The following is a 21128-nucleotide window of genomic DNA, read 5'->3' on the forward strand; positions in this document are numbered from 1 at the left end:
ACAGGGTGACCTGTAATATCCGAGGCAGAATTATTTAGCGGCCACTCGCGCTTATACATGTCATTTATGTATAAGAAACTTCACAAGAAAGTTAATAATACACACGTCATTGCTTTCTGACTGACGGTGGGAACATGAAATTAAATTATAATAACGGAAATAGACCATTTACACCACTTATATGTGATAGATTTTTCCAACTTGTAACTGTGTTAAATGCTGTTTCGTTTACAACTTTACACACTGAAGTAATCTCATATTTGTTATTAAAGGTAAATACACCTACGTAAAAGCTATGTAATAATGAAACCTTTCTCAGGTAGGATAAAATAATGCTTGGATTTTAAATAACTTGGTACAGGTAATTTTGCAACTGGGTGTACGTGAACGTACAAACTTGTAGTTAATATAAAAGTTAGGAGCTCCCAAAACTTTGTTTTTCGCTCCTGACTCTTCCAATAATTGCTAAATCAAACGAAGGGACATAGCTGTGGTTAATATATATATATCAAATTGTGTAAAATATTTTCCATAATGTTAATATCCAAGGAGGAATATGGGGACTACGTCTGTATGGAGCTGTCCACTTTCCTCTTAAGCCACAAGGCGATAAAGCTTTATTATGAAGAAAGGTCTTTCTCTGTCACTTCACTCGATGAAAGCAGATGAAAGTAACCTAAACATGGATGCACATAAACGCATTGCAGCAACCCGAAGCCATATAATAACGCCGGAGAGTAGTAACTTTAATAGATGACGCGATGTTGTCAATGTCGTTGAACTAACCGGTTTATAGAGCATGCGAACGTGAACAGAACGAAACGTTAAATATTGACAGTAAGAAAATGTTGCAGCTATACTGTCTATTCATTAATGAGCAAGACGTAATCCTAGACGTAATTAAAAAGAAGAAAAGAAAATTCAATCTGTCACAACAGTTTTTGTAAATATTAATATCTCAAATAATTTCAGCCTTACTTGCAAATGCAAACCAATGTTTGTTGTTGATTTCTAGTATAACATTTAACTTTCTTCTCAAACAGAATAAAAATAGGATTATCTGCTTATCAAGCTACTCAGGAGGTGGCTTATTTAGAAAGTGTTTTGTCTATGTTTTTTTTTCTTAAGTCCCAAGCTTTAGACGCTTCACACATGTGTTTTGTTGTATTATCACGCATTGTTGCATTTTTATATATTTTCTACATGCTCTCAATAGAACCACCGCAATACACATAATTTAATTAACATGCATCCGGTTTTGCGTAAAATTCTAAGTTAATATTACAAAACTTCTTGAACTAACGGTGTCGGCCAAATTCATACCTAAGTTACGCAAACCGTTTCACGGATTCCACAGAAAACCGCGGATTCTCTCCTTATTTTCGTTATTACAACACATTGTAAATTTTCTATTATACCATCGTCCACATCGTTAACAGATTTTTCGTGAACCTTATTGCGAAGACATAGGGTTCAACGATGGTCAGTTAAGAGTGTTGCGTTTAGTATGAGATCATAAATTTGAATAATCGCCTTATTTAGTTACATCACATCACATCACATCATAAAGAAAGTAATTGAATTTTTTCTTAGATTATCACTTGGAAGCTTCAAATTATAAGTAGCTTGAAGTTTACCAATTAGAATGAGAACACACAATGGAAATAAATTATTTTATTATTAGTCACGGAACACGTGAGAATATATGGGATCCGTAGTTTCAGAGTTGGAATATTATTTTACCATAACATTACAATACTTGGATGGGTGGGACCAAAGTTTTTTAACCAGTAAACTATGTTCTAAAATAATCTTATTTACTCAATGATAATTGAATTATGAAATAGAATTTTCACAGCGGAATGAAAATGCCATCCTGTCAGTTATCATGGTTCAATCTGGTACAGCAAAATTTATCATCTGAGATAGCTGAGATGCAAGTCTTGATATTGCATGTCAAAGCTGTGATAGATTAATTGCACAAGGGAGCTTTCAATCTCAAACGGCCGGAGGAAGTTATCAAGAAAGATATTAATCTCACGATCAACTTGAATAATCTTCGTACTACGTAGAAAGTATAACTTATTATGATTAACTGCTGAAGTAATTGCAAGTATATGTTTTCTCTTTGATATTTAATAAACGTGAAGTAACAAAATGATTACATTATAAAATCTGTGTAATTAAAATGTATACCAGTTGCGCCGCAAAGTTATAATGTTAGCGTACCTACTTACTCGTAACCTAAGTATAACAAAAAAGGCATTCTTATGAATCATTTTAGCATCTACAGCTATTTAGCCGTCTTCACGTAAATAAGAAGTAATGTCAGCTTAGACGCAACATATCTAATACGCCTTGTCACAAACGGACAGTTTATTGCATCTTTAAATCAAACTTTCCAATTTGACCATACAAGAAAATGCCCTTAAAAGTGTTAAAATTTTGTAGAGTGGTTACAACTTTGTTAGAGTAGATACTAAAGAACAGCAGTACATGAACAAAATACATATGTAAAAAGCAATAATATTATCCTATTTAAATATCGTCGCATCGACATCTGTTTTCAGTTTCAGCGTAGTGTTCACAAGGTGTTCTCGGATCTGTTTTCGTATCTAAATACTATATTTGTATTGTTCATTTTCCAACGCGTGTAGGTATCCATAAGTTGCGTGGCATGTGCTCAAAAACTGAGTAAGTAAATAATACCTAAATAGTATGAATGTTTCGTCATGTATTAGTCCATTGTTCCATTGCTCATAAAGCTTCTAAACAATAGCAGGAAACTTATCGTACCATAGAGATGGAATCTTCTATTTTGTGGCTTGTTCTACTGTTAAGCAAAGGTACTTCTACTTGTCTTTTAAATTTATGATAATATTTATGCCCATTTCAATGTTCCTTCTTACCATTTTAGGTTGTAGTTCGCCTAAAATGTTTTAAAAAACAACTAGTTCGAGATACTTCGAAAGTAGAAGTTATTCTTACACTATCGGGATCGCAAATATTTATATTTCGGAACCGATTCGCTGCGGGGGCCGCGAAAATAGGTCTCGGCCTCGCGTCCCGGATACAAGGTTACGCTGATGATGTATAGGCAATTTCCTTTCACGAAAACATGTATTTCTTTAATAAATGTGATGTTATCACTGTCGTCAGACATGAAAATTCCACTTTGTCGGCTATCAAAGAGGTCTACAGCTAAATTGCGTGCTAGTACTGTCTTATTATCACTAACGGTGGCATGTCGAGTCTGGGAATGAACACTATATTATCCTAAGTCCCAGAGTCATGTTTGCGGTTTTGAATTGAACCTTATTTTATCACTATCACTACACCTTATAAAAGAAAGTCCCCCGCCGCCTCTGTCTGTCTGTACGTCTGTATGTTCGCCATAAACTCAAAAACTACTGAACGGATTTTCATGCAGTTTTCACCTAATAGAGGGATTCTTCGGGAAGTTTTAGGTGTATATTTTGTTAAGGTTTTGTGTAACCCGTGTAAATCCGAGTCGGTTGCTAGTTCCATTATAATTCAAAATTCGATTTGTTTTTGTCCTTTTAAAATGACATCGGGACAAAGAAGGATAAGTCAAAGTTAAGTAGCATAAAGATACCTGAACATCTTTAGTATTGTACATATTATTATGTTGAGGAACCTTGACCATTGAAACTAATGTTCCAGAATAAATTTAATATTCAGTAATAAATACCTTCACCTCGATCGTTTTCACCGATCGTACTGTATATTAAAAGTGTATTAATTAAATTAGATTTTCCCACGAGCATTCAATTAAATAAATTTAATACCAATTTTCCCTAATTATTAAAGATTATGCTAACTACTAACCTCACCTTGGCTTTCTCGATCAGGTAGAACTAGAAATAGCTAAGAACCGTTGTACAGTCGCCATCAGATATATCGGAGCGGCCAAGGTGTTCACAATATCTGATCACGCACTCTAACGCCCTGACAATAGAGGCGTGTTCAGATATTGTGAGCGCCTGAGACGTTTCGATATATCTGATGGCGACTGTACTTGTACCTACTGTATAAAATGTCGCGCAACCTTGACTGTACATTTAATGATGTGACGTCACTACGTTATTTATTTAATGGAACAGCTGGCACCAAGCTGGCAATATATTATATTATAGCTTTACAACGGTTATAGTCTATCTTGGAAATGTTTGTGTAATTTGGCGATCATTCAAGATAAACACTTATATTAGCTCTTAAAAGTGTGGATGACTAATACTAATACAGAAGCGATCAAAACTGTATTACCTCGTTCCTCCTTCCCTCTATTATCCTCTATAACTGAATTCTTTAATTATACATGCCAACTGTGACGGCTTACTATAATTATGTCTAAGATTCATTCAGTTAATCATTTTAATGATTAACATGATATTCATCTGCAATCATGATCTGTAATGACGCTGCTGCATCTTCAATTAAAATCGATTTTTTTTATAATTAGTTTTTTATAATCGCATCAGATTTTTTTCTGAGTAACCGGATAAGTTGATAAAAACATGATGACCGCTTCAAACATTGCATCTAACAATTAGCAACGCTATCTGCATCATTAGTTTCATTAAATTTCAGTGTTTAATGCTGGTATTTCTAAACACTGAATTCGAGGTTGGTTTTCCATAGTATACACTGAATATAGGATGTTTGGTCCATCGTTTGACTTACTAAAAACATTGCATATCGATTACGAGCCCCGCGAGTCCCTTCCACAAAGTTGGCAAATTAATAAAGTTTCTAATAGGCTTTTTTGGCATTATTGCACATTAAAAAGAGGATAGTATAGATGATGATGTTGTGTCAGACGATCACCTATGTCTATCCACAAAGTTGCTGGACAGATTTTGATTTAATTAAATCTTCTGTAACAACAACTTCACTTTCTATGTTTAGAAAGTTTATTGACAAAGCAAATGAAATTATGTATATTCTCCTAGCGTCCTGGCAATGTGCTAAGTTGTTATAGTATGATGGCAATGCTGGTGATGATCAAACGATGATCACGTTTCCTTGCGTCACTCGCTTCTCACGGTTGGCACGCCCGGAGGGACCGGAGGTTGCGAATTCTTGCCAAACTATGTTGACACCAGTTTCGAAACTTTTCGGAACGCATAGATTACTATGCTCCTTAATTCCTACTATATGGAAAATACCAGCTCTTTATAATTGGACCTAATTAAATTCAGAAACCGTAGTCATTCGTTTTATTGTTGGTACTTAAACTAGCAATTTGCGTGATGAGAAAAGTTATGTTTCTCTACAGCTGCTTTAAAGTATAGTTAATGTCAAAGATGTTTACACTCTTGCACCTTACTTCTTTGTAATAGTGCGAAAAATTAAACATATCTTTAACGTGACTGTAGTGCCATGTTTTTAACATTTTATTTTATTATCTATTAGCCTCCTGCGTTGTTTAAACCTTTCGACTCCATTTTTATGAATTATTTCTATTGGAGCTTTAACGTTTAATGTTTATATTATGTTTCAAATTTTTAGGTCTTACTTTCAATTAATTAGGTTGTGCCAATGCACAACAGCCTGTCATTATCTATTAACACGTCGGTTTTGTAATACGAGGCAGGAATTTAGGCATTTTGCAGTCTTAAAGACTACCTTTTACATGCTTAAGTCTGTGCGGAGAGAGAAGTCTTTTCTCTTCGCACAGACTAGTCCTCGGTCAACCACATAAATCCTTCATGAAGGTTGGCAGATCATGTAAATGCGCCCTAAGACTGCTCAAACCGGTTGTAAATGTGTCAGTCAATGTCAATCTGTGCGACGGATAGCTTGTGCTGTGTATACTGAGTTACTGAGTGCATTTCCAATGCGGATAATCTAACAAATATATAAGTGTTATTACTTAGAAATAAAGAGTTATAAATTGTAGAAGAGCTGTAAAAAAATCGTGCTCCCGAACTAGTATGAATTGTCATACGTTAGCTTTAGACCTTTACTTAACCGCGTAACATACGGGCTATGGATGGTATAGAAAGGATGCCAATCTCTTATGGCAGAATTGTTGCAAAAGTGACCGCTTTCAGCTTTAAATAATAGTTCCTAATCTCTCCGGTGGCGCTAGTTAGGCTCTGGGACATGAGTATAACATGAACCATATAAACCAACAAATAACCCGACCAAATTACGTAGGTTGTTTTTGGTAGTATTTCGGTGTATGGTGGCGCCGCCTAATTACTGTTTTTTGATGGACACTTTTCATACATAGAGATTTGGCTCCTTTATATAGTCTCCATGATACGGGCCCATACAGTACATTTACGACAATTGTCAAATTAGAGGCATGATTTTTTCTTAGGTTTTATTTCTTTTACTATTATTAAATATCTTCTTAGAATTAAACAATTGGAAGGCTATTGTTTATGTGATAGTTATTCGATGCCTCATTCGTATCGTTGCATTTTTATACATTTAGTTGTTTAATACGATAATGATGATGATATCGTTTTACAGACAAATTTCAAAATAATAGCATTATGTTGCATCAAGTTTATTTTATTTTATTTGTTAGCCTATGTAAATAGATACACGTAATGTATCTGTTTAAACTAATTAGTATAAGCCTCTCTCTTTCTTCATGCGTCTTTATATTATTTTCCAAAGCTAGACTAGTGATACTAGTAATCTCCATTCTCCATCTACGTATAGCCAGTCACTCTGTGTTTTTCTGTCGCGGAGTTGTATAAAACAGCACAATACGAACATTTGTCATTATTTATTGCCGAATGGAATCGCAAACGAGAAAATGTATTATTTATGTCGCGTTCACGGGCCGACAACCAAGCGAAGAGAGTTTATTGTTGCGGTTTTAAAATGTAACCACAATGTAAAAGATTGCCTGTCAAATATCAAAAGTGCGACCAAAATAGGAATGATGTCAATTGTCGTTGGAGGTATTTCTTCTGACCAAAACCGTATTTTTAAGTTTAATCTGCTGAAACCGAAATGTAGATCGGACACTACTGAAAATACAGTTTTTTGGCCGAAACTGAACCTGCGGAAGAAACATGATTTTTATTCCGAAGCCCGCTGAATGCGAAACCGAAACTTAGGCCATAGGTTGGAGCGAGACACAGCGATCGGACCTTTCGTTCCCACCTATGGCCGCCGCTCGCCGCTGCCGACGCCGCGCGATGTCGTGGCCGGGCCCTTATGACTCTACAAGTAAGACGGTGTCAGATATTTTTGCAGCCTTCATTGTGTAACATATTATTTCTGGTGACTGTGAAGCTCACGAAGGCAGTAATTTTTGATAGACACACCCAATATCAACTTGTTCGGACTGTATTCGAATATTAAACAAAAAAAGAATCGGGTAGATACGTACAATGTCTATCGTCGATTGTTTGAAACATAGATATTGTTTTTCATAGCTCATTTGCATTTGGCCGAACAACAACATTGTCAAATGAAACACGAAAGCGAAGCCAGACGGCATTATGATTTATGATTCACTTGTTTTTTTAGGCTAGTACCCAGACTCAACCTGCCTGTTAAAATTCTTTCCTCTTCATAGTTAGAATCCGCAATATCGACCTCATTAACTGAACAAGAAGATTCAAAATGCGATATCTTTTATTATAAATTATCTTCATTTCCAATCATACACCCCAACCGAATCGAAGGCTCAGTTTAAATTGTAATTCTCATCCTTATTTCAAATAGATAAAGTGCACTGTACTTTACTGTTCAAATTGAACATTCAACATACCTTATGCATGCATAGGTTTAAATATTTTAAATGCTATGCCATAAATTTTAACGCGTTTAGCACTGCGCGCAATCGAACATGTATGATCTCTCTTTTCAGTTGCACTGCTTTCAATGGTTTAATAAGTGACAAAGGTGGAAACGTTTGTTGAAAGAAAGAAAAGAAGCTTATGTATTTACGTATTTCGCAGACAATTTGGGTATTTATTTTATTTTATTTATTTGGGGCATCAACAGCAATACAAAAATTCATATAAATCATAGTGAACAGAAAACATAGCCAATAACAGATGTCCACAAAAGTACAATTAACATGCAATAACTAAGTGGAAACACAAAAAAAAAGAAGGGAGTAAAAAAGCATTCTATACAAACTAGATATGGCTTGCATAACATGTGTACGTGTGTGTTGTGATGAACTAATTTCGAATGTATCGCGATTTTCAAATTGTATTTTCACAATTGTAGCGAGATTCGCCGCGCAACACACCACTTTTCCGTAAAGAACTAATTTACCCCGTCAAAAATGAAGTATTTCCGTCCGCGTATGATCATTATGATTATAATGATAGCACTTGACAGTGACATTCGTGGTCAGTGTGTCGATGGGTCTTTAAAACTGTTCAAACGTGTAGTAGAATATTGTTGTTGTTTTTGTGCTGAAGTTAAAACAGTCATTAACTTTTTGTTGGTCGGCAAAAAAGTTGAGTTGAAAATACGTGTTTAGACGCCACAGAATGGGGGAAGTTGAAGGACCTTGTCAAGAATCCGCTTTGCGTGGGAATTGATATTAGCCGACGGAGACGTTTTACGAGAGAGGTAATATTGTTTAAGGAGTACCGATACTGCCGATATACCATAAAAAATCTTTGGAGTACTGCGAGTTCAGACTGAAAAGTGGGCAAATTTTTATTTTGGTGTAGTATTTTTTTTTTTCGTCAGAATTTGGTGGATATAGCTAGAGTTCCCTATTCTGTACAATATAACCGCAATTTTATTGTATGCCCTACAAAATCTTCCTCTGAGTTTAGTAATTCAACGGAAAAAATATGTATAACGAAATAAAAATCGGTCCAAGTAGAATTTAAAAGTCGAAACATAATGTCAAAAATAGACGAAATCTTTACACGTCTATTGATATTGGCACTACATTCTAAAGTTTAAAGATTGTACATTTGTATACAAAACAAAACTTTTGTTGACTTTACTTGTTGAATGTCTAAATGCGTTGCCAAATCAAGCAGGTCTAAACAACTTGTTTCTAATAACATTCGTATCAATGTCGGTCACTTTAAAAATGACAATCCTAAATTAGGTAAAGTAATGGCACTAATCGGTTTTAATATTTAATTAATTAGGTATTTACGACTAAAGTTATGCACTTCTAAATATAATTAGAGTTGACAACAATTTAGTCTAAAAGTGATAAATATGCTAACTTGCAGTTTGGCTAGTTAAAAGAAAAAATCGTTTATTGTTTTACCGTAGCGATTATTATTATATTAAGTGTAGCAATAAAGAGCAATAATTATATTATAAACAATGTCGTTTGGCTTGATACGGTATTAATTTAATTGTCAATTTATATATTATCTATAAAGCCATGCATGTTATGTTATGAGTAGGTACAGACTTGAAAAACGCAATTTATAAGACAGGTCACGATTCTAATCCTAAACGAAGCAGCAGGTACAAAACAAAGTGTCTTCCTTAGCATATAATCGACTTTGAAGCTTTACTACATTGAAATAAGATCTAACAAATAATCAGAACCTGTTATTGTATAGCCCCCCACACGGACCACAACCAATGCACAGAAGGTCGCGTACACAATGGAATGTACAGCCAACAATAGCGCGATTCGAATACATTGTCGATACGCATCGATCGAGATTAATATTCAAACGGTTGGGTAAGCCCAGTATTGCGTTCCTTACATAATTATATGCCAAAATATGCGAATATAAAACTGAGCAATTGAATGCGGCCTGCAGACAACTGGTCTTTTATCGATCACTGGACCAGTTTTTTTTTTGAACCTGACGGGCTCTATTACACTAGGGTAATTAGAGCGGTAGGACTGTGTGGGAGGATGCTGGCCTGGGGAAAAGCCAGTAAAGAATTTTCGCTCCAGCGCAGATCATTGGAGCGGTCTGAACCTGATCAGGCGGTCTAGCATAAGTTGCGTTCTCGCGCGCGAGTCCATACTTGAAGTCGCGCTAGATGTATGGAGTCGCGCGCGAGAACGCAACTTATGCTAGACCGCCTGGGGGTGTACAGGGAATCGAGCTAATGGGAGTTTTGTCGCTGGTTCCTAGCCTAGCTTACCCGCCTAGCCGACTGAACCAGTTAAATACTGGATTACTTTACACAGTCACTCTCCACGAATTCATAAATTACCTTATTCCATTGGTTAGCCTTCTAAGAGGTACATTTTATACATTGTCCAAGAGACGCTATTTTACCTATTGCAGCCGTGCTTTGCCGCTTGTAACTAGTAAAGAATGTCTCTCGAATAATGTCGGCATGACATGACGCCAGATTTCTGGCGTGGGCGTGACCTACGACCTCTCATAGGTTTGTCGTGTATCGATCCAGACAAATGGCTCAAAAATATGTGAACACGACTTTATTGTCTAAGGTGTAAGAGCGTACACATATTTTTGAAACTTTGGGAATTTTTATGCCCTTGAATGTACGTGCCACGTATAATGAGGATTCAGAACAACATGTTGCTTATCTGCTAGAGAAAATATAAACAACATCCAGTATAATCTTTGCCCCTGAGGTCCATTGCTAAGTCAATCAAGTTATTGCATTATCAAGAATGTTGTAGGTGTGACACATCATATTTCTGCCACGACCTGCGACCTTGCGTGGGTGTGTACTACATTAACAACCTGCCATAGTCGATGGATATCTATAATCCACGTGTTGCGTTTGTAAGTAAAGAGAGGTGGAACTTGTGTTAAATTTTCATTTTGTAACATTCAAATATGGTTATCATTATCATGTTGCTTGCTTTGAGGAACTCAAAATAAGTCTACAAATGTTGAGTAAACACCAATGTGAAATCTTATTTAATAATCTTTATTTACTTGAAACCTAATACAGTATGTAAGCCTTACACTAAATTACAAAAAATGTTATTGTAATGTGTATTGCTCGATGTATTTCAATACACAGATTCGATACGAATGAAATAATGCAATTTCATTACTACAATCGGCGGTTATATGGTTTCACGTTGATTCACGTTAAACTTGTAAAGAGTAACGTGTCTTCATGAGTGTGAGTCAAGTTGTTCCAAAACTTGTTAAGTTTTCAACATGGTCTGTAAAGCATTTTATTGCATACATAATTATTTTGGTTACAATATCATTTTATAGAAATTATCTCTAAAAGGGATCTCGTCCCACAAAAATAAAGTGCGAAAATCGTGAAAAATTTAATCATCTTTAGGCAGTTTTACCTCCGAAGCGTTGTTGGTAGAATAGATAGAACAATAAGTCGTGGCTCCAACAGCTGTTCTTGACTCGAACTATTTTGCGCTACTGATAACCAAGTTTACGTCACTTAACTACGTAACGCAAACCTGTTCTAATGCCTGCTCAAACAACGGTCAGCCGAACGACTACATTAGTTAGTAATTATGTTGTGATTTATTTTGCCTTTGTGTGTGTGGCGTGTATGTTTCTTAGTAATGCCCATCATGAGTGACTATCACTCATGATGGGTATTACTAGATGGGCGTAGTTGTTCATCTGTTGGAGCTCGAATGCGTAGTGTCCGTAGTCTCACTTTGTAGTTGCCGCGGGTCCACCATTCATTCTCGTAGAAGCTAATATCTAGACGACTAGGGTGACTCGGTGACTACCAAAGATGCGTCAGGTAAGGTAGAAGTGCGACGTCGAATCCTCGGCGCATTTCTGCTGACATTCCTAATATACCGCTCCTCTACTTTAATCATCCCCAGATCATCCTTTTACGTTTATTGTAATCAATCGTACTTAACACGTAGCGTATAAATGTTACAAATACCATCATCAAAACCTGTTCTAATGCATGCTCAAAAGTAGCAGAAGCATCTAAACGACTCCATTAGTTAATTCACAGCGATGCCATTTACTCTGCCTCTGTAGTTGTTGGTGCTACAACCATTTAATATGGATACTGAAGGCAAAGTATACATTATAATTGGCTAGCTGTTAGTACACTATCAACAGTGCACGTATTTGCTGTACCAATAAGAGTCTGTACATTTCGTGCCGTGCCAGCCGGTACCAGGACCCGCTAAGATTAATTTATACGAACGTCAAGCTATATCGAGCGTTTTGAGATAAAATGTTTTGCATTTTAGTTTTTACCTACCTGACTTAACATACTTACTTTATACTGTATAAGTTGTACCAAATTGTTAACATAAAATGATGTAGTTTTCTTAGTTAGAAACGAGTTTATTTAATTGAGTTTATTTTGATTTAGTATTCCGCAGCATTCATGCATGTTGGTAAGGAAGCATAATTATGATGCGATCAAGGAAGTCGGTGATTGCTGCTTCCATTTATAACAATTGTCAATGTATGATAACGCTGATGAAATAGGAAAAGAGATATAAGTAAATAGTGATTCTGACGATACGTCGAGGAAGGCCCTACTACAGCACAACAGTGATGATTTTTATCTGTTTGACTATTAGACGCGGTTGATACACGTTGATCTGCATACGGTATTGAACTTAAAACCAAACCTTTATAGCTTTCTGTGGCGCATCTTAGTTTTAAGTTATTTGTATTCTTTATAGTGATATAAATAAACGAAACTGCAATGCGAAATACGACTGACTGTATTAATTTGCAATTGGCCTATCCTCCTAAGACCTCGCGTACAAACTTTTGTACATATTCCAAAATGTATTTTGAACTTTTATTGTGTAACCAAGGGTTCCAAATTAAAAAACAAAACAATTGCTTCTGGGTCTCATAGAGGCCACACTTAACATTTTCTTTTTGGAGTTTCTAATCTGTTTGGAGACAAAATAGGTACATCAGGCCAGCAGTCAAGCAATATTAGAAATGTTACGAGTAAACACTGCGTTCACGTTCAGTCTGCGCCGGCGCCGCTCAGCGTACCTAGCACGCCCCGGCACGGCTCCCCACCAGCTTTTCACACTCACAATTGAATGAAACGCCGCCGACTACGTTATGCAATGTTTTGTACTACGTGTATTTCTATTTCTACGTGTAGGTTTTGTTGTTTGTTTTTTGTGTACTATTCATAATTCGTCACACAGATGAAGATACTATTAGATTATTTTGAAAGCGTTAACACGAGTTCTTCTCGATTTGAAAGCTAGGCATGTATTTGTTGTTTTAGGTTAGTAATTATAAAATAGATTAATAGATCTTATAGACAAAAGAAAGGTTGAAGCGGTTAATTGTTTTTTGTTTCAGCTACAATGAAAGTGATTTATTTGTTAGGTAACTTCCGAGTGACTTTTCTGTCATAAGTAAGCTTGATAAATATGTCGAATTAATTTAAATTTGCAACCGAATTTGCAGACGTAGGAATCTATGTATTGTCATTTCGAGCACGAGCAGGCCTCCAACCCGCGCCCACCTGGGGGAGCATTTCTGATTTCTCGACCCATTTTTTTTTCGTCTCGAATGAAGCAAAAATTCTCGAGTTGTCTCGAGTTCGAGAAATCTCGAGCATAAACCCTAGGGAGCATACACCTGCCGCGTCTGTGGACGCGGGATCCTCTCTCGCATAGGATTATACAGCCACGAGCGCAAACTAGCACAAGTGTCGTCACCAGCCCGCGCAGCATGGTTCCCCTATCACTAAGTCCGTCACTTTCGCACTCACATACTTGTTAGAACGTGACAGGCATGGTGATAAGCGTACCGTGCTACGACTCCTGGATGCTGCTTAAAACATCTGACACAGATAAGAAGGCCTATTATTATTATTATTTCTCATTTCAAGCATATATGCTTCGTGCGTCTCCTATGTATAATATGTATTGTATACATATAATTTAAAATCACTTATCCCACATTACAACGATAACGCATGATTTCCTTTGCTCGTTTAATGCGCAAATACGCGAAGGTCATATGTTATTTGACTGTAATAGATGCGTAGAGCTAATCGGCCGAACAATTTTTTATGGTCCATTGAGTCGAGTGTTCTGCATATTAAATATTGATTACTGACACACACGGGCTATTGCGCGTTTTGTGGTTCTAAATATATGGAACTGACTGACCGAAAACAATTTGGAAAGTCTATTAAACAGTAGGAAATAGTTAAGAAAATATCAAATTTGTCTAATACTTAGGTACGCTATAATGGACTGGACAAATATCAAAAATAAGATATCTGTATACATCTTAATCTGTGTAGCCGCCGCCGTGCCTAGGTCAGGATCTCGTAGAATCTAATAAAACGTCGATTCGTGTAGTGAACAAATAATTTAACCTTCCAAAAGGTAATAATAATAAAGGGTCCCACTGACTATCAGCCCGCCCGACGATATCGGCCTGTCAGTTAGAACAAAAATTTGACAGTTCCTAACAACTGACAGGCCGATATCGTCCGGTGGACTGATAGTCCCCTTAATAGGCCTTTTCATCTGTGTCAGATGTTTTAAGCAGGCCTATTATTATTATTACAAAAGTACTGGTTAACAAAGGTAAATATCATGCAATCATAGAATTGAATAGTCATATAATCGATCCGTTCAAAATACACTTATCTCTAAAGAACAATAAAACTACAAATTTCAGTTAAGTTCATAGGTCAAGTAACTTGTTGAGGGTGCAGGCACAATTGAATACAAGTGCTGAGGGCAAATAGGGGTCGAGTTCGCGCCCTGCCGCAGGTAAATGAGCTTTAGCTTTTCGACACTAATCACACGTCGTAACAGCATCATTTAAAATCGGTAGACCTTATCTCTATGCAATAAGGTTTACGAATTAAGTTAACTGTGTAGGCTTTTACTTAGCAACTAGGAACCTCGCAAACACGGTTAAGTACCAAGATGATTGATGAATGATAACGCAGCGGCGTAAGGTCGGGCTCTTGACCTTTATGGCACAGTTAAATAGACGTGACTGAAAGGCCGCGAATATCCTAGATACTTGTTATGGGCATAGACAATATTTATCGAATACCTCAGAATTACATTTAAGAAAAGATAGACATTGTTCCAATAACCTTGTAATAAGACTGTAAATATAGACCTCTTATAATACCTACTTACACAGCTATTATGTTACATTGATGGTATTTTGCTATTTATTTAGTACTAGAAACGATTGATGGCCTCGTCACATGACGTGTAGGGTGCCATCGTAAATATTAGATCACTATTTTAGGGATCGTTTACCTACAGTAAAACTGTATAGCGGTTTCAATATGCTATTCCGGTTATGGTTGCAAGTGGGATCAATCAAAATTCTCATGCAATTTGTAACGTTACTTTCCCACCTGCCAGAAACATGTTTCGTCAGCATAATCGTTTACAAACTACGTGTTCCCTTATTTCTCGGTACTGTTATTACTCTACAGTTATAATACGAATTTAAGTAGGTACAGTTCATGGCAAATTATCAGGCGTACTCCCACACACGGTCTGGGTGATGTCCGGCTGGGTTCTGACACTTCTGACATTCCCTTCGAGAGTGCGACACCGATTACACAGGAAACCAATTAATGAAGCCGTCTCAGCATTCGAGTTTCAATTAGAACGTAAACAAGTGTAAGGAGTACTAAGAAATGGTGAAATGTAATATCCTGTGATCCGAAGTCGTATGTGGAAAGTTACTTACATAAGCCAGCGAGCGTTGGGTATCAGTTGCTAAAAACAAGTGTGATATTGTGGCAATTCAAAGTGTATTTAAAAACGAGCCAAGATAACATGACCACTAAGGATCTTCTGTATGTATAGTTTTATTATGAAGCAAACACTTTGTGCGTAACAAATGCATGTTTGTGCGAAGTTCACCATATTATCTTTCATGAGCAATTTGAGTGATGTCAAGAGAGTAAAGTCCTGTTCATTTATAAAACACTGTACCTACTTATCTCGATTGTAAGCTTCTTCTTATTATTAACTTGACCTCAGGATCGAGAACAACTACAGTTGTTTTTATATCTGATACAATTCAGTGGTCGCAATTCATCCAACCGATCTGGCATTTTAGTATAAAGTTTATTATAAAGTGGTACAAAAGCAGGATGATTGGGTAGGTTATTTGGTCTATGGACGTAATTCTGCAAACAGGAACCAACCCACACTAAATCTCTATTTAAATGTTTACTTTATGTTTTAACACTTAAGTAGGTTCTATTTTCAAAAAAAAAATTCCCTAGCTGAGTCCTATTAAACTAGTTTTAGTATCTATCTGTGATATAAAACACAGTTTTTATTTTAAATAAGTGTAGTTGGAACACTTGGAACAGAAATCAGAATTAATACTAGTCCATCCGAAAGTGGTCGATAAGCCTTGTGAATAAACTGATTGCAATTATCTGGCATTATTGGCTAATAATCGACATGAATTTAGTAATTGTCTGATAAAATTGTCACGTTTCCATGAGTGTCGAACTCCATTCATAGTCTTTTTGTTTACTTAGCCTTCTTTGTTCGCATTTAAATGTGGTATTATATTTTTACGAATGACGTACGTATCGTAAAGTGCTTACTAATCTATTGTTATTGGTTAAGTAGAGGTTACACTAATGTCTTCTGTAGTTGAACACTTGAATAGTATACCTAGGGCAGTAGAGTTAAAAATATTTCAGATCACATGTGATCTGAGGCTTTCTTATTTACTGGACGAGAAGTGTATACTATTTTTCTGTTCGACGGAACCGGAAATCGGCAACCCCGTTTAGCGCAGCGTGCCGAAAGTTGACGTTTTCCGCACGGAGAACAGAAAATTTTATTATTTTCAAGAGATGAGATATCTCTTGCAGTCTTCCCGTTTTACTACATATTTATTTCGATTTGTTTATTTTGCCTCAGATGTATTGGTAATGTACTAGTATCTTACAAAGCAATAATAAATAATACTAGTATCTCTCGCGCATCAAATAACTTTGTGTATACAACTCGCAACAATAAGTCGTTTAAAAAGAAAACATCGGCGTTCCACTTCCGTTTGATTAATGTTTTAGTTACGACTGTTAGTATGTCAATCGGTTGCATTGGCGTTGGTTCATTAGCTAATTAGCTATACACATTGTACGATGTATTTGGCACTACTTCCTGTTTTAGTAGGTACCTTTCGACGGATTACACTAAAGCTGGAATTACGATTGACCATCAGTAGAGTAATTGTATAACTGTTTCCAAAGGATCATCTAGTGTCTTAATAAGTACAGAATTCGCCAAGTGTTTTGTATGTTTTTGCAGGATTGCGGAAATATTTATAGGGAGTAGGTTCAAGAATTAAAATGTGCTATTTCTGTAAACCTAAATGTTTTTTAACCTTCAGATCCCTCCTCGTTTTTCCTCTATTCTGTTCCTAATGCAAGAACTTAAGTTGTCCTGGTTAACTTCTTCATAGTGTAGCTCCTATGTTCATATCTGCCAGAATGAGATTGGCCTGGATTTGACTAGAACTCCCTAACAGGCATTTCTTAAAGAACTTTCCTTTTAAATATGTTTAAGCACGTTCCCTATCGTTCGTGACCTCTTCAGCCCTCGATATCCGTCTTGCGAGCGCTAATGCTATTAGCCCATTATTAGCGTTGTGTCGCTCTGTGAGAACGCTACGGTCAATTACCCTCGCAAATTTTATGCTAGGTAACAGGTAGTTGTAGTGGTGTTAAACTTTCTCAGCAACTCGCAGGTTTTGCAATAGAATCTAGGAGGTCACTGTACCTACACAATAAAAGATGCTTACGCGTCAAGCTACTTTTAAGGCCTACCGCACCCCGAATCCATGCAATCCCGAATTTTTCGACTAATTGGGGATTGGGGAATGCCCTGCTTACTTTCCACGTTCGGCACGTGTGAAGTCGTACACACTCCCTTTCTCAGCACGAAAAATATGCACCATGTATGCACTATGTAATGCTACGAGTGGAATGGGATTTCATTTATCAGATCAATATACGTTCGAAAAATATTAACAACAGTGAACACCTGCCTGAGCTATTGGCTGCATTTGGTTGGACTGTTGTATATTATAATCAGTGGCTAGACAATTTAATGTAGTTGCTATCAACAGCCCATTATCAAGTTGACTGTCGAACAAAACAATACTATTGTAACTAATAATACGATGCAACAGTCAGAGGCATGACCGAACTCACCTATTTAAATGAAATAATAGTACCTAATTTAAATGAAATAAATATAATAACGAATTAATAATATAAGAAGGTACTTTTTAGGATGTTGTAAACTCTTTGTTTCTTGACCTTTTATTAACCTTAGCATTTTAGCTGCGAGTGCTGCGACAGCTAAATTGATCAACGTTTTTGCGATTAGACCTTTAAATTAAGTGTTCTTATTTGAATCTGCATTTTATTTAAAACTTACAGTAAGAACCATAATAATCTCAAGAACCATAATGCTTAATATCTACACTTTTAGCTTTAGCACCACGCATGCTTCCCAAATGTCTTGGATACCACTGTCCCGTTTACGGAAAAGAACTATATTTTATTATCGCAAACAGCTTATTGATGTACAGTTTTTAGTTAGCTTTCTTGAGTGCGGTTATCCTATTTATCGTCACAAGTTTAGCATTATTACACGAGGTTCCAGAATCAGTTTGTCCTTTACTTCATCTGTGTATTAACCTTCAACCCATCTATTGTTACAGAGGCGTATTCCCATGGAAGAGCAACTCATCTTCCAAAACCAGTACATCCCCAACATCTACCCCAAGCTGGCGTCTCTTCGGCAGCCGCTCCAGCGGAAACCTACCGCGCGAGCCAGCACCGGCGCCGCCCGCGCCAGCCACGCCGCACCATCACCGCCGGCAGGGGAGCTCGGCTAGTGACAAGCAGTTTGAGGACCTCGTGGCTAGCTCTATAGCCCTTATACAGCATGACAGGTCAGTGTTTTGACATGGTGACTCTTCAGCAGCCGCACTGTCTTCGTCGGCAGGGGAGCTCGGCCAGAGACAAGCAGTCTGAGGACCTCGCGGCTAGCTCTATAGCGCTTATACAGCATCACAGGTCAGTATTATATCTATTCAGACACTACGACAGATATGCATGAACAACCTGACCTGAGGCACTTAAGGCAATAAAATTAAAAAGCAAGCCTCCACTTTTAGGTTACTGTCGCATCGTCGACGACTTCGTTCGTCGTACGGACACTAGCGCTCATAGGTGATAAGAACTATGCTATAGACAACCCACCTTAGTCGAAATTGCGTTTGTCACTTGAAAATGCGTGATCTATGTATGTAGAGCCGAAATGTGCTAAATATTCAGTTTCCTTAACGAAATCTTTATGGTCTGTTCCAAAAATAGGGTGACTTGGCTACTGGGAAAACACAAGGAGAATCATATGTATTACTAAACATACTATTTGAAGTGTTTATTTGAATAAAACAAACATAAACAGAACGGCTATCTTGTTCGTTCTTATCTTAAGGTTTATCCACTTGTGATTTAATTGGCCCAAGTGTTTGTACTACTGGCATTGAGCTCTCTCTTCAGTGGCTACATATACAACATACCTATATAGAATGGGTAACAGTTTAAAGTGGTTAGGTGAAGCAGGAATTCCCAGTGTTGTTTTTTAAAGCTAACCTTTGGTTTTGCGAATATCACGGATAAACTTACATTGGTGGAAACCAGGAAAAAGCAGTTTTTTTTATTTGATTTATTTGTCCTTCTTATGCCATTCATGACTTTCTTTTTTTGTTTAAATATTAATGTTTCATGAAATTCTTGCTTTTCGTTGTAAAAGTACAAGAAAATCAAACTACAGATTTCACAAGTCTGGTTTTATTTCAAAATTAAGTACGTACTCTTACGAAGGAAATGTCTGTCGAGAATTAAATAACGTTGCAACTTGCATCACACTTGATTGTGAAAGGGGTAATTCCACGAAACATTTGATAAGGAAGAAATAGTTTTTATTTTATTTAGACACTGCTATGCGAGCCAATATAACTCAACCATTATTTTTTAAAGCTTTGATAAAGTTTTACTGTAAAAATACCAACGTAATAGTTCTTCAGGATAGTCTCAAATAGTGGACTTAAAGTAGCTCAAAGGTCGATGCCCTAGAAATGAAAAGTAATTGGGTAACAATGACAGACATTTAATGAACGATTGAATGAGTACAGGGCGACAACCTAACTATTATGTAGTTCATTTGACAGTTCATGAGGTCAGGTCATGATAGACAACTTAACGACTAGCTTTAACAGTTCAGGGGATCAGGTCATATCAAAGTGGTACCTACTACCTACGAAACTACCTACCAAAGTAGGCATTAACTTAACAAGCTATCGGTGTAATTTTCGAAGAAAACTTAACCAGTTTAGGCAATTAATTAATTAAACTTAAAATACAAGAAATCTGAATTTGACACATGTTTGAGTTTTTATACGCGACCATATTTAAGTAGATACTTTTTTGTCTTTCGTTCGAAAAGTTTCGAAACGTTTAGCTTACATAAAATATATTGGTCAGTAAAATGGCCAACATAAATTATATCCTTTGTGACCTGAAAATTTTTGGGATCAGGGACTCAGGGTATGGCAGTCGCAAGAACATGTATTTACTTATCTAAACAACTTAGTTTCGAGGGACTTTAATTTTGTTGAATAACTTTTCGAAACACCTTTTTGTGGAATAATTATTATGCAGTAGAATTTTTTTTTAAATAAATTAATAAATATTATAGGACATTCTTACACAGATTGACTAAGCCCCACGATAAGCCCAAGGAAGCTTGTGTTATGGGTACTCAGACAACGATATATATAATATATAAATACTTAAATACATAGAAAACACCCATGACTCAGGAACAAATATCTGTGCTCCTCACACAAATAAATGCCCTTACCGGGATTAGAACCCAGGACCATCGGCTTCGCAGGCAGGGTCACTACCCACTAGGCCAGACCGGTCGTCATTGTAGACAAAATATAGGTCTTAATGTCTAGCAGAATTAACACTTAAATCTTGTTCATCTATGCATGATTACTATTAACAGGCAAACATTACGAGTATCTGATCTATATTAGGTCTATGTCTAGTCTAATTTTAGTATTAAAACTTCAAAACGTCTCCCGTATAGATGCAATAGTCACAAAGAAAAAATAGTAGCTTTAAAAATTCACACAATTGCATGATTTTTTTATAACTTGAAAAATGAG

The 21128-nt window shown here is 36.5% G+C and overlaps 1 protein-coding gene across 1 annotated transcript in view; it reads left to right on the forward strand.

The window, feature by feature from the left end:
- Positions 1–21128, forward strand: part of LOC134745365 (TBC1 domain family member 12-like) — a 59103-nt gene that overhangs the window by 17958 nt on the left and 20017 nt on the right. Inside the window, exon 2 of the mRNA XM_063679395.1 lies at positions 18606–18839. Within this exon, the coding sequence (XP_063535465.1) occupies positions 18606–18839 (234 nt within the window). The remainder of the gene's footprint in view (positions 1–18605; positions 18840–21128) is intronic.

The sequence above is a fragment of the Cydia strobilella genome, chromosome 11 (assembly GCF_947568885.1).
Source record: "Cydia strobilella chromosome 11, ilCydStro3.1, whole genome shotgun sequence".
Classification (NCBI taxonomy): Eukaryota; Metazoa; Arthropoda; class Insecta; order Lepidoptera; family Tortricidae; genus Cydia; species Cydia strobilella.